Genomic DNA, 27,241 nt, shown 5'->3' on the forward strand with positions numbered 1-27,241 from the left:
GCGGGCAGCTCGGCCTGGGCTTCTTTGCATACGTGCTTTTAGGAGAGGCTTGCAGACTGCACGCGTTCTGCCCGGCAACCACGGACACTCAACATTCATTAAATGAGAATGACACGGGAGGCCTGGAGTTTTTCTGCTGCTCCTGGGTCTGCACCCTACTTCAGTGACCTTGGCCGAATCTCTTCCCCCCTCCCGTCCGACTCCCATACATCCGTTGCAGGTTACTGTTTATGACCGAGATGCTTTACAAAAGCTTCAGGCTGCGCCCGGGAGCGAGCGCCCTTCGCCATCCACGGGCCGGCCGCATGACACACTTCCTGGAAGCCTGCGCCCAGTTGTGGAGCGTTGTCAGGACCATCTGGGGCCGGCCCAGGATCCCCAGCGCCAGGGGACGGGCCGCGGGGGCAACCGGAGCCCCGCGCTCCCGAGAGTGGAAAACGGCTGAAGGCAACCGGCCCCAAAGCGCATTGCCCCCCTCGCCGCCTCCGCCGCCGGCCGCCGGGGAAGTCCGCGGGAGCCGCGGCCGCGGGGTCGCCCGCTCCGGCGGGTTCCGGCGCACGACGCGGCGCCGCGGAGGCCCGGGCGGCCGGCAGCAGCCGCGCATTGTTGTCGGGCTCGCCGAGCACAGCCATCTTGCGTCAGGCGTCCGGCCCGGCCCCGCGCCGCCACCTGCGGGGAAAGTTGCGCGCGGACGGGCCGGGCCGCCCCGGAGTCCCGGCGGGCCGCGTCCCCGGGGGCGCCCGCGGTCGGCCGCGGCCTCCGCCCCGCCGGCCCCCCTACCCGCCGCCCGGGGCGCCCCCTCCCCCCACCCCATCCCTCCCCCGCCGCCGCCCGCAGGCCGGGCGTTCACCGGCCGCGCCCGGGCCGCCGCCCCTCCCCCACCGCCCCTGGGCGCCCCGACCCCGGGCTCCCGGCGCGGGATGACGTGGGCGCGGGGGGAGGGTTTGGGGGGGGTAAGACGGGCCGGGCGCGGGAGCCGGAACGGGGGCGCGCGGGCGGCCGGCCGGCCGTCGCGGCAGGAGACAGCGGCCCTCCGGCACGTCTTTTGTGTTTGTACACACTCGGCGCGAGGCGGCCGGGGGGAGGGAGCGGGCGGCGCGCGGGGGAGGGGCGAGCGCGCGCCAGCGAACGGGCGCGCGGGGGGAGGGGCGGGGGCGGGGCGGGAGCGGGGACCGGGGGCGGGGCCGAGCCTTCCCTCCATTGTGTGTGATTGGCTGGCGCGCGGCGCGGGGGCGGGGCGGCGTGTGTTGGGGGATAGCCTCGGTGTCAGCCATCTTTCAATTGTGTTCGCAGCCGCCGCCGCGCCGCCGTCGCTCGCCAACGCCAGCGCCGCCTCTAGCTCGCCGAGCTCCAGCCGAAGGAGAAGGGGGGTAAGTTTCCCCGTCCGCCCGCCTCCCCGGGACCGAGCCCCGCTCGCCGCCCGCCGCGGGGCCGGGCCCCGGCGCTGCGGGGACGGCCCCGCGGCCCCCCCGGGCTTGGCCCGCAAACTTTTTGGCCCAGAAATGGAGGTGAGGAGCGAGTTTCCCTCGCCCCGAGGCGGCGGCGGCGGCGGCTCTCCCCCGTCTCTCGCCGCCTCAGCCCAACAGCAGCCACCGCCGCGGCGCCGAGCCGCTCTCCCTCCTCCCCGCGCCCCGGGCTCCTCTTTCTTCGGCGAAATCCCGCCCGCCGCCCCTTCCCGGGACCCCAGACCCTCACCACGACCCGCGCGGGCCCCTTAACTGCCGCCCCCGGGCCCCGGGCCGCGGTTTTCGGGCGGGAAAAGGCTGGAAATCGCCGCCGCTTCCCACCCCGGGGTAACTCGCTTTTTGCTGCCTCCCCACAGTTGTTGCTAAGCTTCACCATCTTGTCTCTCTTCTCTGGTCACCGACCATATTTTCTCCCCCGTTTCTCTCTTCCCCGTTTCACAAACGAGGGAACGTTTTTCGCAGAGGGACATTTTTCTCTCCTTTTTTGGAGAAGCGGAAACTTGATGCATTTGAAATGCAAAAAAACTTTTGCATTTCGGAGGGCGGCACGTGGCAGGGGATCGGGGCATTTTGGAGCGATTTGGTGTGTGGTGCGTTCGGGAGGCAGCGGATCGGCGGCGCGATTGTTTCCATTTTGCTCGGGTCTGGGAGCCGCGCCGGGGGCCGCGCGGGGCGGCGGGCGGGCTGGGGGCCGCGGGGCCGGGCCCGAAAGTTTCCGCGGGCCGGGCGGCCCGGCCGGCGGCCCGAGCAGTGCTGCCAGCCCGGCTGCGGGCACTCGGGTGATGTCGCCGCGGAGCCCCCGCGGACCGGACGCGGGGACGGGGCTTTGTGGACGGCCCTTCGCGGGAGCTGTCGGCCCTGTCGGCCCTCGAGAGCTGTAGAGACGCGAACCCGGGGCTGTTTGCCGATATTTACGGAGATCTGTGCGCTGCGAGGCGCACTGGGGGGCAGCCGCGGGGGGGGGGGCGGGGGGCTAAAAGCCCCCCCCTTTTTTAATACTGAAATTTGACTCGACCTTTTTGTGGTTTGTGGCTTCGTTGTTTTGACTTGTTCGTGGATCGGGTGTTTACAGACATTCCCAATTTCTGCTTTAATTAAAGAAATTGAAGCAGAGGCTGTTAGGGGTCTTTTTGTTTTGCCGTTTGTCGCTCAGATTTGGCATTTTGAGAGATGATTGGCGTTAATGCTAACAGTCTTCTAGTACTACAGTTTGTTTCAAGAAGTCCTGTTTGGGTGGTAGAACGTAATCTGCACCCTTTCGAATTATATAACATTACGGACATTTTTTTTTTTTTTGTACTGGTCATAATTTCCAGATATTCGAGGGGGGTGATGGTAGTGGCAGGAAAACTTGGATGTTTGGTAGTTGCATATATGATGTTTGTTTTTTAATGCCGGTAGGTAAGTAAGGAGGTCTCTGTACCATGGCTCGTACAAAGCAGACTGCCCGCAAATCTACCGGTGGTAAAGCACCAAGGAAGCAACTGGCTACAAAAGCCGCTCGCAAGAGTGCGCCCTCTACTGGAGGGGTGAAGAAACCTCATCGTTACAGGTATTTAAAAAAGAGGAAATAAAATAGTGGGACAAAGTCTGTCCACGGAATCAGTATTTATATAATATAACGCAAAGATGTATGATAAGCAAACTTTTTGCTTCAGGGAAGCCGGTGTCTTTCCCCTTTTGAATATTTACTAATCCTTGAAAAAATATATATATATAATTTAGTGTTGGGTTTTATTGGAATGTTTTATTTTGAAACTGCCCAGAGTAGACCTATTGAATCACTAATAACGTTCATGGGATAGAGTGACATTTTATTTAGCTATGTTAGTAATCTGTATTTTTTAAATAGTAAAGTGTTTTAAAAGTACATATCTGAGGATGCTGTCACTTTTGGTAAAACAACAGATTTTAATATTAATTTTATTTTACCAGTAACCAAGATAGGGATGTCTTTTTTGAGTAAAGTTCTCATCCCTTATTTACTTGAATTGGTTTATTTCCTTCTCTTAGCAGGGTGGGTTTTGAACTACCCTGAGCAGTGTTGTTAAGGGCGTCTGCCATTAGAGGGCAGAAGTTGTCCATACTTAGTCTCTTCAAATGATTTTATAGTTACTCTAAAATAAAAAGCTCATTTGACAGAAGAAAGTAAGTCAGGCTTGAGGTACATTTTTTGCCACAATTACTTAGTAAAAAACAAAAATCATCTTCCATGTGGAAGATAACACTGCATAGCCGTGAGTGTTCAAATTGAATCGTTCTGAGGGATGAGCAGTAGTCAAAGTAAATGTACTCAGGGGAATCGAACTTAAATAGACCACAGGAGTATTTTTAAATGAGGCTCATTGGGTGGTGTTGGTGGGTCTGTTAGAAGAATCGAGGGTGCGGGTGGGAAAGAGTATGGTGCCAAGTTGAGAAGAGTCTGAATTGGGACTCTTGTTAGTGGCCTAACACCCTCTTAAGTAATGACAACAGAAGTTACGGCCACATCTGTGTTACAGATGAAGGAGATGAACAGGACTTGCATAAACTCCCTGCCAAGGCTACTTCGATATGCTTTTTGCTTTAAAGGTATTGTTGTTGCTCTAGATAGGCTTGAATATTCACATAAATTGATAAGTGAAATTTTATACAGAAGCTAAAGAATAGAAAATGGGTGGTTTATTTTTTGGAAAATGACTGCATTTCTTTAAAGCTAACCACTTATCCTTTTTTTATATGTTTGGTAACCATTTCTTTAACATGGCTTTTTTGTTGTTTCATTTTAAGGCCTGGTACTGTGGCACTCCGTGAAATTAGACGTTATCAGAAGTCCACTGAACTTCTGATCCGCAAACTTCCTTTCCAGCGTCTGGTGCGAGAAATTGCTCAGGACTTCAAAACAGATCTGCGCTTCCAGAGTGCAGCTATCGGTGCTTTGCAGGTAAAATGGTGGGTGGGAAAGGCTCTGAGAGGTGGCCGCCCTGCTGGGTGCCAAGAATAATTCTAAATCTTTATTTGTGCTTAGATAATTTAATCATCACAAGCCTGTAAGGTGGGTGATACCTTTACTTCTCTGTTGAGATGTCAGAAAGGTTAAGTTGCTCAATGTCATATACACAGAAATATCATTTGAACCCACTTGGGTCACAGAGTCCTCTAATTTGAACCCATTTGATGCCAAAGCCTAGTGGGAATTCCTATATACCATTTTTAAATTTTAAACATTGCTTTGAGAACAATGCTTAAAGGGGGAAAGAACCCTCTTGTTCATCTGTGGGTGTTGTGGGAAGTTACAAAGACATAGAACAATGGTCTGTGTTGGTGATCAGCTTCAAAGTGACCGCAGTGAAAGGGTGTAGAATGAATGTCTTACTGGCTCTGAAGAGGCAGGTGCAAGCGGAGAGCGTGTAGTGTCTGGAATGGGAATAGGCTGGGCTGAAGAATTGTGTATTGAAGTAAAAGCAGCGCAGGGTAGTTAGGATTGGATGGGTGATAGGAAGCAAAGGTGTGCTGAAAGATTATACTGTACGTGTTAAGGGACAGGGATTTCAAGACTTGTAGTTAGCTAAAGAGGATTATGGATTTCTACTTATATGGGAAGCTGTTGAGTTTAATCTTAGCACCAGGACTCAGAACTCTTGAGAAATACAGTTTTAGAGGTGGTTATGTATCTGAAATACTTGTGTTTTGCACCAAGATAAAAACTTGAAATGCCCACAAGGAAGATACTTGATTAGGTGTAAGGGTATAATTAAATTAGTCGGGAAAGTGTAACCTATTTTGTAAGAGTGTTTGGCATTTTTAGATGAGTGAGTTTCACAGTGTGGTAAGACTACCACCTCCATCAGAGCATGGGGTTGGGAGTGATACAAATGCAGATTGCTAGGCACCACAGACCTGGATCAGAATCTCGGCTGGGGAGGGTCCACAGTCTCCACATACTCCATTGGAGGATTTTCAAGGCTGCTGTTGCTGTGCTGAGCCTTTGCTTTATATGTGAGGAAGATTTGATAGGTGGATTCTCTACTGAAGTGTAATTGGTTGAGCTGTTTCTATGGTTAGTCTGAGCGTCATTTGATTGGTGGATTCCAGGAGTGGGCATCCATTAGATTCTCAATGAATGGAAATTACTGAAATTTCAAACTACTAAAATCTTCCAGTGCTATGACTTAAAACTATTTTCTGTTTTAATCATTGATTATCTTGACGTCTTGTGGATTACTACAATTGCAAATCACCTTTTACCCTACGATTTTTTTTTAACTACAGTCATCACTGAGCTTGACAGGCATTTGACAGAGAGCTGCTAGCCCTGTGTTCTGGTTAGTTAGCCCTCCTGTGCTTCAAGAACACATTATCCTTGGGAGCCCCGCATGTTTGAGCTTACCTGTCAGTGGTGGTGGGTCCTTGTCAATTGAAATGACTAAACAATCTGAGTAGAAGACTGTTGTCTTTTTTAATTCATTTGTGAACTCTTGTCCCTGTGACTAAGGGGTGTGTCTTAAATTAGTAAGTATGGTGGTGCTGGGTTTAAGCAAAATGTTTGCTTCTGCTGCCTGTGGTACTCAAGCAGTTAGATCTTTATTGGAAAGAGGATTCTGTTTCAGTTTTTTGTGTGTGTGTTTATACGTACACTGCAGGTCTTTTAAAGACGTGGAGGTGGAGAATTTGCTAATGGAAATTAATAGAAGAGAGCGGTTAAAACAAAATGGCAGAAGTCGCTGTGTTTCTGGCTTTAGAATCACACAGTTGACAAGTTTCCTGACAGAGCTGAATGAGAAGGGGCAGCAGTGCAGGAGCAGGTGGGAAAGTCAGTCTGGCTCTGCTGCCGAGATACTCAGGAGTTGACGGACTTCAGATTTAAGCTTTGCCTTCAACGTCTGAGAGTTTGGACTGAGGTATCCTTGTGTTAAAAAGACAGGCCTTGGTGTTTTGAATATACTCGATGCTGTAAATGAGCCTTTCCTTCCAGTTGTGAGATGTTTTTTTTTCTTTTGCCATTATCTCAAAATGATGTTTGTTGGGCTGTAAATTTACATGGCAGTCTTTAATTCGCACTACAGCCTTAATGTTCAGGAGGCCTTAGGACCTGTATGACACATTGGAAATGTGTAGGTCATGGTCCAGTCCATTGTGGGTAGCCAGTACTCCCCCAGAGCTGACCAGATGCAAGCCTGTAGAACCAGCACTAGCCAGGTTCTGAGACGGCAGTAAGAGCCGCAGGCTGCCACATGCCCTGGCGGACCAGTGCCAGGGTGCCCACAGATCCTACCGCTCTTAAGTGGTCTCAATCACAGAGCCTCTTGTTGGCTTGTCCACAGAGCGGCTCATAGTATTCCAGATGGGCATCGTCGTGAGATGATGTTGGGTGGAACAGACTTAAACTGGCATCTTTCCCGCGGGCCGTCAGTCGTACTATCTGATGTGCATGAGAACCGCTAGAGCAGGCTCGGTATGCCACGTTCTCCTACCTTTTTACGCATTTCTTAGTATATCCTAAGAAAGAATCCCTGGGTAAGGTCTTTGGCTTTTAATACATTCTTTGTAATGTTTGCATGGAAATGATGCAAACTTAATTAGGGTTGGATTTTTTTTTTAAATGAATAAATATTTGTTGACCCTCGTGAGACTGTTAAGTAACTTACATGAGGTGGTTGGTGTGTGAGGCCCGGGAATACCAAGGAATTAGGAGGAGTTCACGGTTACCTGCACCTGGGAGCCTGGACTAAGAGAACCGCTCGCTTTCTCATGCGCGGAAGTCTTGAGCTAGGCTTTAATGGATAAATAAGATTTGACTCTTAACAAATGCAGCCGAAGAACATGTAGGGGTGGTAAAATTTGGATGAAACACATTTTTGTAGAAGAGAGACATACAGCAAAAAAGATGAAGGTATGAATGTGCAGGAAGTGATTTTTCCATACAATGAATTAATGTAAATCATTTGAATTAATTAAATTAATTAATGTTTGTTGAAAAGCGAATCTGGCTGTTCCATCTACGTATCTTGTGTATCGTGTAGCATACGTGGCTTCAGTTGCGCAAGTGTTTGGTTGTGTCATTTTTAGTTTTATCATCGCCTAAAGATGCCAAAGTGGAAAATTTTTATTAGGACAAAAATAGCAACTATAAAAACCTGGGTTTTTTTCTAAGTATCTTGAACAGAGAAGTAACTTCCCTATAGAGGAGACAGGGCCAAACAACCTCATTTTGTGCTCTGCGTCCACTAGAACAGCTGGGCTGATGCCTGGGCTAGTAACAGAGTCTTCATTCCAGAGTGAGTAAGCAGATGTTACAGCTTCGACTAAAGGATGCTTCAAGGGGCGCCTGGGTGGTTCAGTCGTTAAGCGTCTGCCTTCAGCTCAGGGCGTGATCCAAGAGTCCTGGGATTGAGCCCTGCATCGGGCTCCTCCCTTGGGAGCCTGCTTCTTCCTCTCCCACTCCCCTTGCTTGTGTTCCCTCTCTTGCTGGCTGTCTCTATCTCTGTCAAATAAAATCTTTTAAAAAAATAAATAAATAATAAAGGATGTTTCAAGTTTCCACACAGCTGTAAGATAGATGAACAATTGAGTTAATTATAAATAGAAGCTCCTCTTTTTCCTCTTCCCATGCCACATGTCCCTGGACAGTCCCTAGGCTGGCACTTGGTGAGCGCTGGTGGGGATAAGAGGATGCCTTCAAGGAATCTTGAAGTGTAATGGGAAAAGCTAGAGGGATCGATATTAATACTAGAGGACGAGTTGGGGTGCACAGAGGAAGGTACACCTGGGAGGGGGCACATCTAGGCCAAATAGGTCAAAGTCTGTCAGTAAGACCGATCTAGTGTGTTCTGGGACCCGTAGTCCTCGTGTGATCAAACTTGAGGTATAAAAGGAAAGGTAGATGGGGACCATGTGATGGGAGCCAGTGGTCAGCTATAGTGGATTATTGGCAAGGCAAGGGTTCAAGCAGATACTGGAGTGGTGGGTTGAGAGTAAGGAGGACACTGGTGAGGAGGAGGGAGTATTACTTTGGATTGGATACATGATTCCCTTTATCACAGCAAGGGTGAGGGAAGGATCTTGGCATTTAAATGGGATTTCTTGGATTAAGTTGGATCTCCTTAAGACATTTCAGATTATAAGAAATCACATGTTAAACATTAGACAAGTGAAAACTTTCTTAGTAATGAAGTAATTTGACATTCTGTGTAATTGGATAAAAGATTTCCGAACTTGAACTTTTCACTGTTCATCACCATCTGCGGGACGAAGCTGAAAGCCTCTTTCCGTGGGAGCAGTCCGTAGCGGATCAGCATCGCCTGAAGTAGGTTTTCACAGGGTTCAGAAACCTCATCGTTGTAACTGATGCGGGCGCATCTTGACTGTCGTAACGGACACCATTAACACCTTTTTCTCATTCCTTCGCAGGAGGCAAGCGAGGCCTATCTGGTGGGCCTCTTCGAAGACACCAACCTGTGTGCTATCCATGCCAAACGTGTCACAATTATGCCAAAAGACATCCAGCTAGCGCGCCGCATACGTGGAGAACGTGCTTAAGAATCCACTATGATGGAAAACATTTCATTCTTTAAAAAAAAAAAAAAATTCTCTTCTTCCTGTTATTGGTAGTTCTGAACGTTAGATATTTTTTTTCCATGGGGTCAAAGGTACCTAAGTATATGATTGCAAGTGGAAAAATAGGGGACAGAAATCAGGTATTGGCAGTTTTTCCATTTTCATTTGTGTGTGAATTTTTAATATAAATGCGGGGACATAAAGCATTAATGCAAGTCAGAATGTTTCAGTGAACACGTTTCAGCAGTTCAACTTTATAACAATTATAAATAAACCTGTTAAATTTTTCTGGACAATGCCAGCATTTGGATTTTTTTAAAACAAGTAAATTTCTTATTGACGGCAACTAAATGGTGTTTGTAGCATTTTTATCATACAGTAGATCCATCCATCCGCTCTACTTTTCTAACTGAGTTGTCCTACATGCAAGTCCATGTTTTTAATGTTGTCTGTCTTCTGTGCTGTTCCTGTAAGTTTGCTATTAAAATACATTAAACTATACCTGCTTTTGGTCTTTATTATCCACCTTAGCCGTAGAGTTACGCCACTTGAAATTTCTGTATTAAAAATCATTTTAGTATCAAGTGTTTTGTCACCTCACATCTGAGACGAGGCTGTTGCAAGATGGGGAAAGGAGTAGTTTTGTATGGGAAGGACACCAGAGCTACTGACTTTCCTTCTGATTTAGGATTGGCAGAGCCTAGGGGCACCTGGCGGCTCAGTCGTGAGAGCACGCTCTGGATCTTGGGGTCATGAGCTCGAGCCCCACATTGGATGCAGAGATGACTTAAGTAAGAACTTTCAAAAATAAAATTTGCAGAAAGTAAATTTATTTGTGAAAACCAGGTCTCAACTCTTTCGATATGTTGTATTCTAAACGAATCATTCCCGAACCCAGCCAGCCAACAGAATTACGTGGAAGTAGTTAAATCTTTGTAAGTAGTGAAGGTACCTGTCTAAACATTACTACACGATTAAACTTGGAGTGTTCAATGGTAATTTAAATGCAACTATAACAGTTAAGTCTTAGGCTAAAGAGCTAGCACATTGGAATCTGGCTCTTTCAAGATGCTGTGTATTAACCCGGAACTTACTCCTCAAGCACCAACAGTGAACTCTTAGCGCTGTTTTATTTAGCGTTGGGATGAAGAGTGTGAAATGAGGGAAATAAGCCTTTTAAGGCATATGACACATCCCTACTGTACTGACATCAGTTGTAACGTTTGAGCGCGTGAGGCTGCTCTAGGACTGAAGTGAAATCGGGTGATCGATGGGCTGAGAACTCCCAGTCCATAGGGTAGAACGTTGGGCTTCTGTCCTTCCTGCTCTTGGTCTCTTTTAACAGTAACTTCACTTTTATATTATCCGTCAAAAATCACTTAATGAGAGAATCACGAGATTAGTTTTAGAGCCTGTTTCTAACTTCTTGACACGGGATCGTAGTTTTCAGTGCAATCCTTCGTGTAAACTTCAGGCAGGCGCTGGTGTTACTTGGGAGTATTGGCCAGAGTATTATTCATTGTAATACAAGCTACAGAAAACCAATTTTTTTTTTTTTAAGTAAGCTCCAGCGCATGAGTCTAAGATCAAGAGTCACATGCTCCACTGAGCCAGCCAGGTTGCCCCCCAAAAGCCAGTTTTTCATGAATTTCCCCAGTCTTTGCAGTGCAAAGGGACAGATGGTGGGGTCTATTCATGAAAACTTAACTAGGGAAAGTGGGTGTCTCCAACAGGGTAGAAGTTAGCTGCTAGTATCTGTTTACAAACGGGGGATGCCGTCCTTTGAATTAGCTCACTTAGAATCCGTACTAAATTTTGCTCTAAAACTTCGTGAACTAAAAAGCATGTTTTTGTGTTTCCCCATGAAATGGGTATGGTAACGGTTCATTTTAAACAAGTGAGGAGTACTTAACCGTTCTCACTGTTGAGGTACTAACACAATACCTTGTATATGACAAAATGGAACAGTTAGGAAAAAAAAATGGGACAAAATAAAGTTGGCACTCTCCGTACACAGATGTCTGGCCATTGTAATGAGCTTGTCTCAATATTCCATGGTCTATTTGACATGTATTCCAGTCCTATGAAGTAGGTGATTCATTCCTACTTACAAATGAGGCAGTGAAATTTGGGGATTGTTATTTTTTTTAATTTTATTTGAGAGCGTGTGCCTGCGTGCGCGAGTGAGCAGGGGTGAGGGGTAGAGGGAGAAGCGGAGCCCGATGCGGGGCTCGATCCCAGAACCCGAGGATTGTGACCTGAGCCAAAGGCAGATGCTCAGCCGACTGAGCCACCCAGGCGCCCCGGGGTGGGGGTGGGGGGTATTCTTAATGGATGTGTATATACTATGTGCATAGTAGCTTTTGTTTTATTTCAAGTTTTAATTTAAATACATGCATAGAAGCTTTGAGGTCAGGGCTATTTTAGGGCTCTGGGATGTAAGTGATCTGTCCCCCCCTTGGCCCCTGGGTTAACGGTCAATGACAGGCTGGTAATCCTGTTCCCCAATATGCTTTGGAATTATTACTTGACAGACTTACTCAGGAAGAGTCTGGTGAATTGGAATTGGGCCCAAAGTGACATGTGGGGGCTGTGGCTTAACTCACCGCTCTTGGTTAAGTGCAGTCTTCAACATCTTCAACAAGGTAACCCACTTTTGAATACTAAAGCAACTTTGGAAAACAGCCAGTTAACACCTCTTAAGCTTCCAGAAAAATGTTCCTAGTCTAAAGCTTACAGAAGAAAAACCCTACAAGATTTTATGGTAAGATAAAAATAATTTTAGGTAAGTAGGTCCTGGGAAATTGGGAATACTTTAACCGGAAGAACGTTTCGAGGGAACTTGGAAACTTCATTCTCAAGCATATGGAGGGACTCTCGTCTGGCTCAGACAGTTAGATGAGTGAACGCTTAAAATGCTCAAGCTCTTTTCCCTTCCGATCCCAAGAGCCTAAAATCAGAGCGGGATCAAGTTCAAATGTGCAAATTTGGACATATCGAGGATCTAGATGCCGAGGGTGTCATAATAAAGGGGCTGAACTCAGATTCCTCGACCACACTGTGAGATGGATGCCCTTACAGACTGATTTTACCCATGAAGACACTTGGCCACAGCCACCCAGTCCACGGAGGAAATGGACTTTGTTTCCCAGTGGACTAAATCCAGGGCGTTGCTCTTTAATTCCCACGCTCTGACAGTGGTGTAAGGGTCACTGATTTTGCTGGGAGTGCTGGAGGGGAAGGCGAGTCTTGATCGTGGAAACATCAGAAAAAAGACAGAACTGGAAATGGGGTGGGGGGAGCAGGCTATAGAAATCACGAGAAAACCCGCTGCCTGTCTCACCACCTGTTCAGTCTGGAGCAACCCCCTTTAATTCCTCCTTCGCCCCCACCGCCATTAAATCCCGTTGACCCGTACTCCAAAGAAGTGCATCCAAAACTGGGCGCTGAACACCTCCAGCGTCGTCATCCAAGCTGCCCCCTTCCCCCGGGACCACGGCAACCCCTAAGTCAGCGTGCAGCCACCACTCCGACTCCTCGGGCCCCTTCCCACAACCCCTGGAGAAACGCTTCTAAAACTAGTCATTGCAGGTCATTCCCCCACTTAAATACCGAGCAGCTCCCACTGCGCACCGAATAACATCTAAACTCACTGGGACCTGTGCGACTAGGCCTCGCCAGGCTTTCCTCCATCCACCTCTGGTATTAAGCTGCAGCCAGACCCTCTGCCCACATGCCTTTTGTCCAACCTTGGCTTTATTTCCTTCGAATCTATCCAAAGCTGAAATGACGTTGTGGCTTTTTTTATTGACGACCTCTGCTAGAATGTGCTAGAACAGGGGTTCACCGTGCTTTCCACCGCAGCCCCAGTGGCAGTGCATGGTAGACCTGAATAATGATATCTTGGAGTCACGCTAGAATGAATGAGAGTTCCTGCTTTCCTTCCGATTCTAACACTGAAGCCTCTATAACCTTAATGGATGGGACCCGATGTGTTATTTTGAGGATTAAGTGAAAATAGATGTGAAACCCCAAGGCCTGACACGTCATATTTAGTAAATGCGGGAGTAGAATGGTAAGTTCTGATAAAGTAAACCTGCTTCCACATTGTTCCTTGCACAGTTGTGAAGAAAACTCCCGCCTCCAACTTCCAACAGTTGGTTCACAAGCTTCCAGGGTGCGTCTGGGGCTGTCATCTAAAACCCGCCGCTCTGCTCAGAGGGAGAGACCAAAGAAAGGCGGGCCTTCCAGGTGGGCAGGCGGCAGGTTGAATGAGCACAGGGAAAGGACCTCCGAGGCCTGTCTTGGGGGCCGCAAGATAGTGGATCCCCATGCCCACCCGCCACATCCTGACCCTTCATAGAGAGGCCTCACGTCTCAAGGCCATCCTGGGGACAGCTTCTGGGAGCAGGGAAGACAAGCAGAACTCACATTCCAGGGACAGGAGAGGGGTCGAGAAGCCTGTCCAGTTCATGGGCCAACTGGCCTTCACATCCTCGGGACCTTCCCCAGGACTGATCTTTACACATATGCATTTTTTATTATGTCCCCACTGGATAACTATCTTCTTCTTTTTCTTCTCTTTTTAAAAGATTTTATTTATTTATTTATTTATTTATTTATTTATTTATTTATTTGACAGAGAGCAGGAACAGGGGAAGGGGCAGAGGCAGAGGGAGAAGCAGGCTCCCCGCTGAGCCCGGAGCCCGGTGCAGGGCTTGATCCCAGGACCCCAGAATCATGATCTGAGCTGAGGGTAGACGCTTCACTCACTGAGCCACCCAGCCGCCCCTGGATTACGATCCTCTTATGCCATCAAGCCTTGGTCCCTACATGAAATAGGATCAGGTGGGTATACCTTTACCCTTGATAAAGTAAGGCAAATCAGTAACATGAGTGGTGAAACCCTAGGTAAGAGGCAGTCTCTTAAAGTCATTGTGAAGACTTCTCTTTACCACTATTATTAAATGTGTTTTGGAAAGTTCTAGGCAATGAGAAAATATATATTTGTTAAAAAGGGAATCCTTATTTGCAGTATAGCTTCATGGTTAGGAGTTCAGGCCCTGGAGGGATGCCTGGCTCACGCACTCGGAAGAACACGTGACTCTTGGTTGTGCCTTTCATTTAAAATATTTTCTGGGGCGCCTGGGGGGCTCAGTCGGTTGAGCATCTGCCTTTGGCTCAGGTCATAATCCTGGGTTTCTGGGGGAGCAAGCCTGGTGTGTGCAGACCGAGCGGGGAGCAGGCGTGGCAGCCGAGACCCGCAGAGCGATCAGAGGCGTGATGGGAGACAGATCTGTGGGCCAGCAGGAGCTTAGCTATGGACATGCTGAGACCGAGATGCTTACTAGGTTTCAGTGGAGATTTCAGGGAGGTTGTTGGATAGGAGCCTGGGGTCTAGGAAGGAGGTCTGGGCTGGAGAGCAGAATTTAGAAGTCACCAGCAAAGACAGGGTCTCGAAGCCAAGAAGCTAGATGAGGTCAATAAGGGAGCAGGTGTAGCTAGAGAAGAGGTCCAAAGACTGAGGCACTCCGCATCGGCCTCGGAGCTCCGAAGGAGACCGAGGAAGACAGCCAGGCATCTATGGAGTCTGGAAGCCAAAAGAAGAAAGTGCTCCAAGGAAGAGAGGCAGCAGCCACTGTTGGATACGACCAAATCAAGTAGGGGAGGGTCTGAGAGTTGCCCGCTGGAACTGGCAACAAAGGGGGTCACTGTGGTCTTGATACAGGGGGCTCAAGACCCAACTGGAGCAGATTCAAGAGACATTGGGGTTTTAATAAAATGAGCACACTTCCAGGGGCCCGGCTGGCTCAGTTGGTAGAGCATGCCACTCCTGATCTCCAGGTGGTGAGTTCGAGTCCCACATTGGGTGTGGAGCTTACTTTAAAAAAATAAAACAAAAGAGAATTGGAGGAATGGGAAACAGCAAGGAGAGGTGACTCCAGAAGTTTTGCTTACAATGGAGGGAAATGGGAAGTAGCTGAGGAGGAAAGTGGGAGCTTGGGTGGGGGTGGGGGGTCTCCCCGTAAGACGGGAGAAATAGAATGATTGTTTGCTGTTGCGAGTTTTCTATGTCTGTGTTGTCTGGGTTGTGACGATTGCATGAATCAAAACATGTCAAGTGCTTGGAACTGTTCCTGGAACATAGTAAATGCTCAATAAATAGCCACTGCTGGTTTTATTATAAAATTGTTATCATTAACAAACAATAGTAATTTGCCAAAGAGTTTCAACTACAAAATTATTGGTTTTCATGAGATCTCAATAAGATAGCAGGTTATAAAATATATAAAACTCAACAGAATTTCTATACATTACCAATAACTAGTTAAAATTTATAATGAAACAATTGCTGGTTATAAGATCAACATATAAAAATGTAATATAAAAAATTCTATTCATAATGTCCACTAATCTATAACATATAAAAAAATAAACTTAGGAAATGTGTTAGAATTATTAAAAAAAAACACACCTTTTTGAAGGCTATAGGAAAGATCTGAATAAATCAAGATCTATGTGCCTTGATAGAAATACTCAACACTGTAAAGATCTTAGTTTTTTCCACATTGATCTACGCACAGACAATCTCAACAAAAATTCTAACAAGATTTTTAGTGGAACCTGACACTTTAATTCTGAAGTTCATCTGGAAGAGAAAATATGCAAGAACTATGAAATTTTAGAAAAAGGAGAAGAGACTTCCTTTAAGCACATGTCATGGTAGGAGCACCTGGGTGGTTAGGGTTGTTAAGCCTGTGACTCTTGGTTTCGGTTCAAGTCATGATCTCAGGGTCATGATCTCAGGGTCCTGAGACTGAGCCCTGCCAAGGGCTCCCTGCTCAGTGGGGAGTCCGCTTCCTTTCTTTCCCTCTTCATCTGCCCCTCCCCCAAAATAAAAAAATAAAATCTCAAAAAAAAAGAGAAAGAAACAGAACCAAGATTATACGGGAATCCAACACAGGCGTAAGTTAAAAAACTTGGATAAGAGGGGCTCCAGGCTGGCTCAATCCGTGGACCATGTGACTCTTGGTCTCAGGGTCCTGAATTCGAGTTCCACACCGGGTGCAGAGATTACTTAAAATAAAATCTTAAAAAAAAAAACTTGAGGGGCGCCTGCGCGGCTCAGTCACTTAAGTGTCTGCCCTCAGCTCAGGTCATGATCCCGGGATCCTGGCATTGAGCCCGGAATCAGGCTCCCTGCTCATGCGGAGTCTGCTTCTCCCTCTCTCTCTGCAGATCCCCCTCCTCATGCTCGCTCTCGATCTCTGTCAAATAAATAAATAAAATCTTTAAAAAAAAAACTTGAATAAGTGAACTGTTCAATACTTTATTTTATTTTATTTTATTTATTTATTTATTGGTCAGAGACAGAGAGCACAAGCAGGAGAGCTGCAGGCAGAGGGAGAAGCAGGCTCCCCACTGAGCAAGGAGCCAGTTTCGCCACTCGATCCCAGGACCCTGGGATCATGACCTGAGCCAAAGGCAGATGCTTAACTAACTGAGCCACCCAGGCGTCCCCTAACTGTTCAGTTTTTTAAAGAGTAAGATAATTGCACTATTCATGAAGGAGCATGTGTTCATACATGTTTTTTTTTTTTTAAAGATTTTATTTATTTATTTGACAGAGATAGAGACAGCCAGCGAGAGAGGGAACACAAGCAGGGGGAGTGGGAGAGGAAGAAGCAGGCTCATAGCGGAGGAGCCTGATGTAGGGCTCGATCCCATAACGCCAGGATCACGCCTTGAGCCGAAGGCAGATGCTTAACCGCTGTGCCACCCAGGCGCCCCGTGTTCATACATGTTTTAATACTCTTCCCCAAATTTCCACTTCTATCCCCTAGAAATGTAGAGATATGTATTTCTAGGATAAACCTATATATTGCAGCACTGTTCTGTATAAGGGAGAAATCTGAACAATGTAAAGTCTATCAGTGGAGGAATGGCTAAATAAAATTTTATGTAGTGATCCTAGGAAATACCATGTAGCCATTAAAAAGAATGAAGCAGAGAAACCTATGTATGCGGATGTGGGAAAATGTCCAAGCTACACAGTTAAACCAAAAAAGCAAACTGCGGGATAGTGTCGCATATTTCTTTCTAGGAGTTTAACAACAAATACAGTAAACAACCCAAAACCTTTGTAAGTATATGCGTGGCTATGGACCTATCGTGCACGCGCAGAGATTACGTGCACGTGCCTGGGAAAGGTCTGGAAACACACGCGAGCGGCTAGCCAAAGGTATTTTGGCAGAAAAGCCACTCCTCCCAGGCAAGGCCTCTGACTCTGACTACCCGCCTGTTTCCAGCCCCAGTAAGGCTGTACTGAGTGCGAAACACCTGCTCTCTCCCATGTAGTTCTCCCGAGGACCCTATGAGGCCGGGGGTCGCTGCGTGCACCGCAGAGATGGCAAAGCATCTCCATCTCCCCTGCCCAGCCCGGCCCGGTCTTGGACCCATCGTGGGCCCGTGGGCCAGTGGTTCCGCTTCGCGAGAATCATCCTGTTTGGACCCCCAGGTTGCATCCTTGCACTGTCGCCAACGTGTGCAACTGAGGCACCTGTAGGGGTTGAGGAGGAAATTAGCTTGACCTATGCCGTAACCGCCTTAGGACAGGTAACCTCCACGAGCCTCAGTTTACCGGTCTGGAACTCAGGGACCATTGGTGCAACAGGAGGTGATTTCATGTGGCTTAGGAGTGAGCGTTTTTTTTTGAGTTTATTTATTTATTTTAACTAATCTCTACCCCCAAAGCGGGGCTCGAACTCACCACCCGAGATCGAGTCGCGTCCTCCACTGACGGAGCCAGCTAGACGCCCCCAAGAGTGAGCGTTTTTAAGATGTATAATAAACACTGTACATGAACCTTGAGGTTTCAGATAGCACCTCTTTACCTTTAGGTTTCGCGTGGATGAGAACATTTTAATGCTAATCACAGAGATGGGGCTGGCCAGGCAAAAGTGACCGACGTGGTAGGAGGACGTCTGGGGACATGCGACGAATGCTCAGCGCAGAGCCGATACTGGGGGGGCCGGGCCGGGGTCCCCCGGGGTTCCGTCCACCTCAGCTCGGGGACGCCGGTCCTCCACGCCCCTCGAGCCTAGCGCGTCGCCCCTGCGCCCTGTTGTCGCTCCGGCACGCTTCTGGGATCGCCTCCGGACCTCTCTCCTCCCTATGGCCTTCTCTCCTCTCCTCTCCTCTCCCTCAGGAGTCTGGGGAGACCTCCCCACAGAGCCCCCGCGGCAGGCCAGCCCCCAGCCCCAGCCTCCTCTTCGTCCCGCCCCGAGCTCCGCGGGCTTTAGGGGCTGCCGGCGGCCACGGCCCTCGGGATCCCGCCGCGCCCACCAGGACCACGCCCACCGATTTCCGCCGCTCCCTCAAACCGCGCCCAGACCACACCCCTCTGGGGGTCCCGCCACATCCTCCTTGACCACGCCCCTCCTGGACTACGCCTTCCACACCACGCCCCTCGGGATATCTCGCCGCTCTCTCTATGGCCACGCCCTCCAAGAATTCGCCCTTCTTAACCCCGCCCCTCCCAGGTCCCGTCTTCCAATACCACACCCCTCCGGAATCTTCGCCGCACCCTCCCTGACGACGCCCCTTCCAGATCTTCTTCCAAGACCACGCCCCTCGTGTTCCCGCCGGGGCCCGACCGCGCCCCCAGCCACGCCCCTCCGCGCGGGTTCGGCTGCGAGCCCCCAGCCCCGCCAACCACCGCACGACCCTGGGCGCCCCCGCCCTGCCCGCCCGGGCCTCAGCCTCCCGGGGCAGGACGCGTGCTCACTGTGCCTGCAGCTTCTCCGGCCCCCGAGTTTGGGACCCCGGCCCGAGTGCGTGTCCGCCTGGAGACCCGCGAGCAGCAGCCGCGGCCGGAAGGTGCCGCCCATCCTGCCGAAGGCTGGCTTGCTCGCCGCCCCGGGCAAACAAAGCTGGGCCTCCCGAGGAGATGGAAGAAAACCCACTCTTCGGGAACCGAGACGCCGTTCGCACGTGGTCCCCCGCAGCCGCGTCCCTCCGCGTGTCCCGCTGGCTGCGCCGCAGCCTTCGAGCGGCCTGGACCTGAGCTGCGGGGACACTCCGGGGAGCCCCTGCACCCCGGCCTCCCCCACCTGCCCGGCTGCCATCCTCCGACTTCGGCCTTGTCGTTACCTCGGGCTGAGCCTCTGCTGGGAACTGCGAGAAAGGATGACCAGGCGGCCCCCAGCTCCCCAGGGTCCCCAGGTCCCGGGTCAAGCCGAGGCGCGTCGTTCCGGGACGCTCCGGAGGGAAGGGGCGGGGCTGAGCGTTTGGCCAGGTAGTCATCCCCGATGGCCTGGAGGGTGCGCAAGGTTTACCGGGGTCAGGACCGGAGACACCCCGCGAGGCTTCAGGATCAGGTCTTAGGAACCAGCCCTGCGGAGTGTGGCAAAGAGATCAACTAGGAGGTCACCGCAAGGCCTGCGGAGCCGCCCCCCGGGAAGAGGGAATCCCAGGTCCTGGAGAAACCAAGTCTTGGGGACAGCAAAGGTGGATGGGTATTTAGATGACTTTGAGCATGGGATGGGAGCTCCCCAGGGCGCCTTACAGGCCCTGCTCAGCTTCTCGCGTGGTCTGGGGAGGGGGCCTGGGCAGGCCTGAGGAGGGGACCCCAGCACAGGTATCCCCTTCAAGGCGGCCTTGCCCTGAGGTTTTAACAGTACCATTTAGTAAATCAGAGACTCCCCCGCCCCCCACCTGGCAGAATCAAGCACTTGGCGGCGAGTGGGAGAGAAGGCAGGTTAAAGCAGTCCTCGGCAGGACGGGGTGCTTTTCCAAGGAAAGGGCACATCAGAGAGAGGACCCTCCTTCCACTGTTTGGGATTTCGGCTCCGTTCTACCTGGGATCTCCCCAGAGCCTCCCTCCCTTGCGCGCTGCCCTGCGGGGTCAGGGTTGGGGGCCCGGGGAACTCCGCCAGCGGTCCTGCTCTCTGGAAACGAACAATGGCTTAGCCCAAGATTTCCAGAGCCCTAGAAACTTAATGTTGAGAATGGTTGCCAGACACGTTAAAGGAGGGGGTTTGGCTTCTTGGGGGTGAACAGAGGTTTTGGAATATCTTCTCCACCGTGTGCGGAGCAACCATGCTAAGTTTTCCCACTCTTATCACAGCCCCCCTGAGAAATAAGCACTGTTCCCCCTGTTTCAGAGACAGGGACGCGGAAGCTCCCAGAGGTCCCGCATCCCAGGAGCCCGGCTGTGTCCAATGGCCGCTGCCCTCCTGACACCTGATGGTTTTCTTCGGACTCGCTCAATTACTAGTTAACACGTTTTTCTTACAGACTTAATCCCTAACAAGCCTTTAAAATCAACGCTCTCTGTTGAGACAGCTGCTGTGGTTTCTGTCTCCTGACAGACGTCGGGACCAGGAGTTGGGGGGGTCAGGTTCGATAGCAGCCAGTGCCCCCCTCCTTCCCAGGCCCACATTCCGTGGCCCCGTGGGAGAGACAGCGCCACACGGTGACCTCTGAATGAAAGCCTCCGCTGGACCCAGGAAGCCAGACTTCCATCCCTTCACCATGGCGACTCCCCGCAGGCCCCCTAACTGGGTCACTCCCCCTGTGGACGGGTCAGCAGCTCCTGAGTGAGAAGGTATGTGGTTAGACCAGTGAATTCCGTGGGCACCTGCGCTTGGCCGCCGGCTTCTGATGGGAACTGACTCCGTGATCAGAAGCCGAGTCGTGTGGAATGCTAGCACAGCGAGCCAGGCGAACCCATGCATGGCGGGCTGGCAGGAACCTCGTGGGCGGGAAGGGCGGTTCCACATCCAGAGTCTTCCACGATGGGAAGGGTCCAGGTTGACCCACCTGCTGCTGGGTGGCTGGGTGGGCCCCTGCGCAGGCCCACTCGGGCGCTCAGTGTTGGTCTCCGCTGCTGGCACCGAGGCAGCACTGGTGAGGGGAGGCCACTTGCTTTCCTGGGCCCAGCTCCTGCCACGTGGGGAGGATCTCCTTGAGCACTGTCCTTCGGGGCTTCCCTGGACTGGGGCTGGGGGGCTCCAGGTGCCCACGTTCCGCCGGAGCCAGCGTATCAGGCAGAATCGTCCGCAAACGGGATCTGAACTTTCCCTGGCAGTCAGCAGATCACAGGAATTTTCTATGAGGTCCTAGGATTAAGGGGAAAAGAAGCGAGGAAGCCAGAGTGTCTGTGGAGGGCGTGTGAGCTGCCTGCTCACACCACTTAGTTGTGCCCTCGGAACCCGCAGGGCCCGATCTCCCAATGCGTTCCACGTGATGGGAGGTGTGTGCGCTGCGCTACCGGATCCTACGGCCTGGTGAGCAGGCTAGCGGGCGGCACACGCATGGCCGCTCGATGAGCCCTGGTCAGGCCCTCGATTTCGACCAGGGACCCACATTCTGTAGAAAGGCAGGGATTTGCTCCAAAGCCCGAGGATCTACGCTTCGATTCTCCTCCTGGTGCTTCCCAGAGGCTTTGGCCAGCACCTGCCCTTGCCGCAGACCCTTCTCGTGCGTGTGCGGGTCCTCGCTCAAAACTACTGCTTGGTGTATTTCTTCAAACTGATTCATGGGCGCCTGGAAGGCTCAGATCTGCCTTAGGCTCAGGTCATGATCCCGGGGTCCTGGGACCAAGCCCCGAGTCAGGCTCCCTGCTCAGCGGGTTGCCTGCTTCTCCCTCTGCCTCTGATCCCCACCCCCCCTTTCTCTCTCCAATAAATAAAATATTTAAATAAATAAATAGACTCACTATTTTTTACATAAACAGAAGCAGCCTCCCTCTTAGCGATCGTATCAGTGACGGGCTGATTCTATTTTTTCTTCTGTACAGGTAAAATCAATACTTGAGATTGAAAATGAGAAGTTTTCATGCAAACTCTGCCCGCAGAACCCAGAGTGCTGTGGGGGCGCCCTGGGGGACACACCATCCAGGGGACAAGGGGCCAGGATGGGCACGGCTGGGCCCACGGGATACTGCATGATAGCACTTCGCAGTCCTTGCTCTTGAAACCAATTCAAATGTGACTCTGACCCGCAAGCTGGGTGGAAACTTAATTTCAGCTGTTACTAGGGTATGGTGGCCCATCTGCCACCGTGACGCTCTTCCAGAACTTTGCCACCACCACCCCCCGCCCCGCATCGAAAGTGGGGAGTCTAGTTACCGTCCCCTCGCTCTCGACAGGCTCACGACTCTCCTGTGGTCAGTGGAAGACTGCAGACGTGACTCGGCACCACAGAGGGTGACACTGCGGCCACCTCATAAGCTGGAACCAGGGACACCAGGTAGGAAATCTGACGCCCCCTGGGGAATCGACGTGGCAAGGAGGCTCCACTGACCGCCCTGGAACCGGGTGTGTGGGTGGCAGAGGGGCGCGTGATTCCAGTCTCCCCCCGCCCCGCCCCCGCCCCCGCCCAGCCTGAAGTCCCGATATCCTGGGCTAAAAACAAACTGTCCCACTGTTGGTTTTTTGTGTTTTTGTGTGTTTCCCCAAACTCCCGCCGCACAGGAACTGTCTGTATTGAAGAAAAATGGTTGCTTTGTGCCAACAAGTTTGGGGTGGTTTCGAACATGGCAATAGGTGTGGTGGACTCTTACAGGTGGCCTTCTTCAGGTGACAGTGTGGTGACTTCCTCAGTGTACCTGTCCTCCCTTCCCATGCATCTGCCCCTTGTCCCCAAGCTGCCCACGAGCTTTGGGAAAGCTGCCTTCTCTCGAGGCTTGAAGGTGGACGGTGAGGCTGGGAACCAATCAATGCCGCCCGCACAGGTCCCTCATCCGGACAGCCACAGGCTCATGGCGGGGACACGTGGGACTCACTTGGAGCCAGTGATAGTGGAGAGGACGTTTGATGGGAACTTTTTAAAGAATATTTTATTTTTAAGTAATCTCTACACTCAACGTGGGGCTCGAACTCACCACCCTGAGATCAAGAGTCGTGGGCTCTTCCAGTTGAGCCAGCCAGGTGTCCCTGATAGGAACCTTTAAGAAAAAAAAGGAGGAGTCCTCCCTCTTAAGAGACAGACTCCAAAAGTACCCCCCCAACATGCATACAGGCCCCCGCCTCCCACAGCCGAAGAAGTTTGAAGTTCTGAGAAGCTTAGCGACCTTACTGTGACCAGCCTTAGGATGATAGCTGACACTGGAAACCAGATGAGAGGCAGAACACAGAACAGCAACCATAAACCAGAACACAGAAGGGAGTGCTGCTGGATCAAACCCACCCTGAAGCCCTCTCTAAGTGACCCCAGGCAAAGCCAGGCAGCACATTATCTTCTCTTAACCAAGGAAATGGGTCAGGAGGAGGCATTTAAACTAAACAGTTTCGATAAGAATTCTGGGACTTCTGCTTCACATGTTAGGATAAGAACATTCTTCCTCCATCAGGATGGCGTTGTGCACAGACGTGAGCCCTCAACTCTATCTGCTCAAGGGAAATCGGTGTGGGAACGAAGCTGGTGTGCAGAAGTGGGAAGAGCCAAGAGAGCGGTGGAGAGACGTAGCCAGAGCCCTGATCATGTCAGAAACCTTTGGAAGCCCTGTCCACCTCTGCACCGTTCCGTTAGTAAGCTAATAAAGTGCCATGATTTTATTTATTTCATTATTTAGTTTTTAGTTGTTGGAAATAGGCTTTATTTATTTATTTATTTATTTTTATGAAGTTCAATTAGCCAACATATAGTACATCATTAGTTTTTGGTATAGAGTTCAGTGATTCATCAGTTGCATATAACACCCTGTGCTCATCACATCACATGCCCTTCTTAATGCCCATCACCCAGCTACCCCACCCCCCACTTGTTTATTTTTATATAAGCCCCAACCTGGGACTCGAACTCACCACCCTGAGATCAGGAGTCGCCCACTCCTCCGACTGAGCCAGCCAGGTGCCCCAATAGGCTTTATTTTTTAGAGCAGTTTTAGGTTCCCAGCAAAATGGAGCAAAAGGTACGGAGAGCTCCCCTGTACCCCTGCCCCCACCCATCATCTGATGTCCAGTCCAGCCTACTGTCAGCATCCCCAGCGGAGTGGGACATCTGGTGCAGTCAATGACCCGATACTGACACACCATGACCGCCCAAAGTCTGTAGCTGACATTAGGGTTTATGCTTGGTGCTGTACCTTCTGTCACCCCGAACACTGTCACACCCCTAACACTCCTCTGTGCCCCCCCTCATCCCCCTCCCCCAAACCCCGGCCACCACTGATCTTCTGTCTCTGTAGCTTTGCCTTTTCCAGAATGTCCTAGAGTTGGAATCATACCGCATGCAGCCTTTGCAGATCGGCTTCTTAGTAATAATGTGCACTTTGGGTTCCTCCGTGTCTCTTCATGGCGGGACGGCTCCTCTCCTGGCGGCGCTGAATAACGATATTCTGCTGTACGGCTGGACCACGGTTTATGTATCCGCTCACCCACTGGAGAACGTCTTGGCTGCTTCCGAGCGCTGGTAGTTACGGATAAAGCTGCTACAAACATGTAAGCGCAGGCTTCTGTGTGGACCTAAGCTGTCTGTTTCCTCTGGGAAACAGCAAAGAGTGCGATTGTTCATTTGCTAAGAGACGTTTAATTATGTAAGAAACTCTCAAGCTGTCTTCCAACGGGGCTGCACCGTTTTGCGCTCCCGCCAGCAATGGGTAAGAGCTCCGACTGATCCACACTGTTGCCAACATTCGGTGTCGCTGGCGTTTTGGATTTTGGCCATTCTCACAGGTGCGCCGTGGTATCCCGTTGGAATTTGCAATTCTTACTGATAGAGGGTGTGGAGCATATTTTCATATACTTAGTTGCCATCTGTGTCTCTTCTCTGGGGAGCCGTCTGTCCACATCTTTTGCCTGTTTACTAAACTGCAGATTCCTCTTCTTGTTGAGATTTCCGAGTTCCTGGTATATTTTGGATAACAGTCCTTTATCAGGCGTGTCTTTTGCAAATATTTTCTCCCAGTCTGTGGCTTCTCTTCTCACTCACTTGATAGTGTCTGTCATAGAGCAGAGTGGATGTTTTTGTTTTTATCTTTTTAAGTTTATTTTATTTATCTTAGAGTCGAGGGGGAGGGGCAGAGGGCAAGGGAGAGAGAATCTCAAGCAGACTCTGCCTTGAGCGCGGAGCCTGACGCAGGGCTCGATCCCAGGACCCTAAGATCATGACCTGAGCCGAAATCAGGAGTCAGTCAATTCACTGCGCCCCCCAGGCACCCCACAGAGCAGAAGTTTTCAATTTTAATGAAGTCCGCCTTATTAATTATTTCTTTCGTGGATCATGCCTTTGATGTTATATCTAAAAGTCCTCACCAGGCAGCGGGTGGCTCAGAGGGTTACGTGTCTACCTTCGGGTCAGGTCATGATCCCAGGGTCCAGGTCCTGGGATCGAGTCCCGAGTTGGGTTCCCTGCTCAGCGGGGAGCCTGCTTCTCCCTCTGCCTCTGCTGCTCTCTCTGTCTCTCATGAATAAGTAAATAAAATCTTTAAAATAAATAAATAAAATAAAAGTCATCACCATGCCGAAGGGCAGCTAGATATTCTTCTACGGTATCTTCTGGGAATGTTATAATCTGACATTTAGTCTATGATCCAGTTAGAGTTAATTTTGGTGAAGGGTGTGAAGTGTATGTCTAGATTCTTCTTTCTGTGTGAGGATGTCCAGTTGTTCCAGCGCCATTTGTTGAAAAGCATAATTTCATTTAAGTGTTTGAATTTACGTACAGTCCTTATCCATAGGGCATGCGTCCCAAGACCCCCAGCGGACGCCTGAAACCGTAGCTAGTACTGGGCCCTGCATAGACTGTTTTTTTCTCCTTTACATTTCATGCCTATGATAAATCTTAATTTATAAATCAAGCACGGTGGGGCACCTAGGTGGCTTAGTCGGTGAAGCAACTGCCTTCGGCTCAGGTCATGATCCCAGGGTCCAGGGATAGAGTCTCGGGTCCACCTCCTTGTTCAGCGGAAGGCCTGCTTCTCCCTCTGCCTGCTGCTCTCTGTCTCTGTCAAATAAATAAAATCTTTAAAAAATACATATAAATTAGGCATTAGTGAGTGATTAACAACAATAACTAATAATAAAATAGAACAATTATTCACACTGTATGACGATGGTCTCTCTCTCTCTCTTTCCAAATATCTCATTGTCCTGTGCTCCCCCTTCTTGTGATGCTGTGAGTTGATAAGCCCACGTGGTGAACTGACGCACGCAGGTGACCTAGCATTAGGCTGCCGTTGACCTTCTGAGGCTGAGTCAGAAGGATCATCTGATCCTAGCGGTGGTTGACCACAGGTCACTGAGGCCACGGAAAGTGAAACCGTAGATAAGGAGGGACTATTGTACAGTAAAATGTGACCTTCTTCTCGCTCCCGAGAGCTTTATCATATATGTAGGTTCGTGTAACGATCACCGCCACGAGGAGGCAGAGCGGCTCCACCCCCTCCAAGTCCCTCCCCTCAATGCCATCAACACGGGCTCCTGGGGGTGCGTGGCCGCGCTGTCACTCAGCCCAAGGCCGCTGAGACCCTTCCGCGCCCATGCCCGTGACATCGTCCATCACGTTTGCTGAGCAGCGCTCTGTGATCCAATCAGCTGCGCAGTCGATCCGTGCGCTCGCTGTGTTGCCCGGTTTTGAAGACCCGTTAAAGTTTCCATGAACATTGGTGTACAGGTTTTGCATGAATAGGAAGTTTCATTTCTCTAGGGTAGATACCCAGGCGTGGGTCCCTTTATTTTTTTAAGGTCCGTTTATATTTTTCTTTTTTTTTTTTAAGATTTTATTTGAAATTGTTTTTTTTTTTCATTTATTTTTTTAAGATTTATTTATTTGACAGAGAGAAAGCACAAACAGGCAGAGTGGCAGGCAGAGGGAGAGGGAGAAGCAGACTCCCCGCTGAGCAGGGAGCCCCACATGGGGTTTGATCCCAGGACCCCGAGATCATGACCTGAGCCAAAGGCAGACGCTTCACCAACTGAGCCACCCAGGCACTCCTTTTAAGGTCAGTTTTAAGGTCAGTTTAAATTGGACTTGCTGTTACTCAAATGGAAAGCATTTGAGCAAACACACCTCTCAGACTGCTGGGTCGTGTATGGGGCCCAGGCACCGTACGCTCTCCAGTCCTTAGTCGTAGGTCCGTGGTGCTGTCAGCTGGGACTCCCATGATGGCAGCCCACACGGCCCCCACAGGTCTGGAGGCTCTGCTGTTTCCATGGCACTTAGAAAGTTGGGGTTCTTGGGGCCCCCTGGCTGGCTCAGTCGGTAGAGCATGTGACTCTTGATCTCAGGGTCAT

General features: G+C 50.4%; 2 protein-coding genes across 3 annotated transcripts; both read left to right on the forward strand.

Annotated features, from left to right (window-relative positions):
* The first annotated feature begins 1,235 nt into the window (after positions 1-1,235).
* On the forward strand, positions 1,236-9,503 carry H3-3A (H3.3 histone A). 2 transcript variants are annotated; one of them, XM_045796751.2, is made up of 5 exons: positions 1,236-1,370; positions 2,868-3,018; positions 4,236-4,389; positions 8,651-8,751; positions 8,856-9,059. In XM_045796751.2, the coding sequence occupies exons 2-5, from the start codon at positions 2,891-2,893 to the stop codon at positions 8,953-8,955; spliced, it is 483 nt and encodes a 160-aa protein (XP_045652707.1). In that variant the 5' UTR covers positions 1,236-1,370; positions 2,868-2,890; the 3' UTR covers positions 8,956-9,059. The 2 variants fall into 2 exon arrangements, with proteins under 2 accessions (XP_045652707.1, XP_045652713.1); XM_045796757.2 differs by lacking the exon at positions 8,651-8,751 and having other exon boundaries at positions 8,856-9,503.
* A 7,660-nt stretch (positions 9,504-17,163) lies between these two features.
* On the forward strand, positions 17,164-26,592 carry LOC123791786 (uncharacterized). Its single transcript, XM_087866116.1, has 5 exons — positions 17,164-17,199; positions 17,361-17,520; positions 18,211-20,610; positions 22,156-22,256; positions 23,359-26,592. Exons 1-3 carry the CDS (start codon positions 17,164-17,166, stop codon positions 19,386-19,388), a joined length of 1,374 nt encoding a protein of 457 aa, XP_087722242.1. The 3' UTR covers positions 19,389-20,610; positions 22,156-22,256; positions 23,359-26,592.
* The last annotated feature ends 649 nt before the right edge of the window (positions 26,593-27,241 follow it).

The sequence above is a fragment of the Ursus americanus genome, chromosome 2 (assembly GCF_024610735.1).
Source record: "Ursus americanus isolate L20-20 chromosome 2, mUrsAme1.1.p, whole genome shotgun sequence".
In the NCBI taxonomy this organism is placed as follows: Eukaryota; Metazoa; Chordata; class Mammalia; order Carnivora; family Ursidae; genus Ursus; species Ursus americanus.

Coding starts and splice junctions, on each gene's coding strand:
- H3-3A (XM_045796751.2), top strand. CDS start 2,891: ATGGCTCGTACAAAGCAGACTGCCCGCAAATCTACCGGTGGTAAAGCA. Junction 3,019..4,235: donor AAGAAACCTCATCGTTACAG/GTATTTAAAAAA, acceptor TTTCATTTTAAG/GCCTGGTACTGTGGCACTCC. Junction 8,752..8,855: donor GCGGATCAGCATCGCCTGAA/GTAGGTTTTCAC, acceptor ATTCCTTCGCAG/GAGGCAAGCGAGGCCTATCT.
- LOC123791786 (XM_087866116.1), top strand. CDS start 17,164: ATGGACCTATCGTGCACGCGCAGAGATTACGTGCAC. Junction 17,200..17,360: donor CGCGCAGAGATTACGTGCAC/GTGCCTGGGAAA, acceptor TCTCCCATGTAG/TTCTCCCGAGGACCCTATGA. Junction 17,521..18,210: donor CATCCTGTTTGGACCCCCAG/GTTGCATCCTTG, acceptor CCTCTCCCTCAG/GAGTCTGGGGAGACCTCCCC.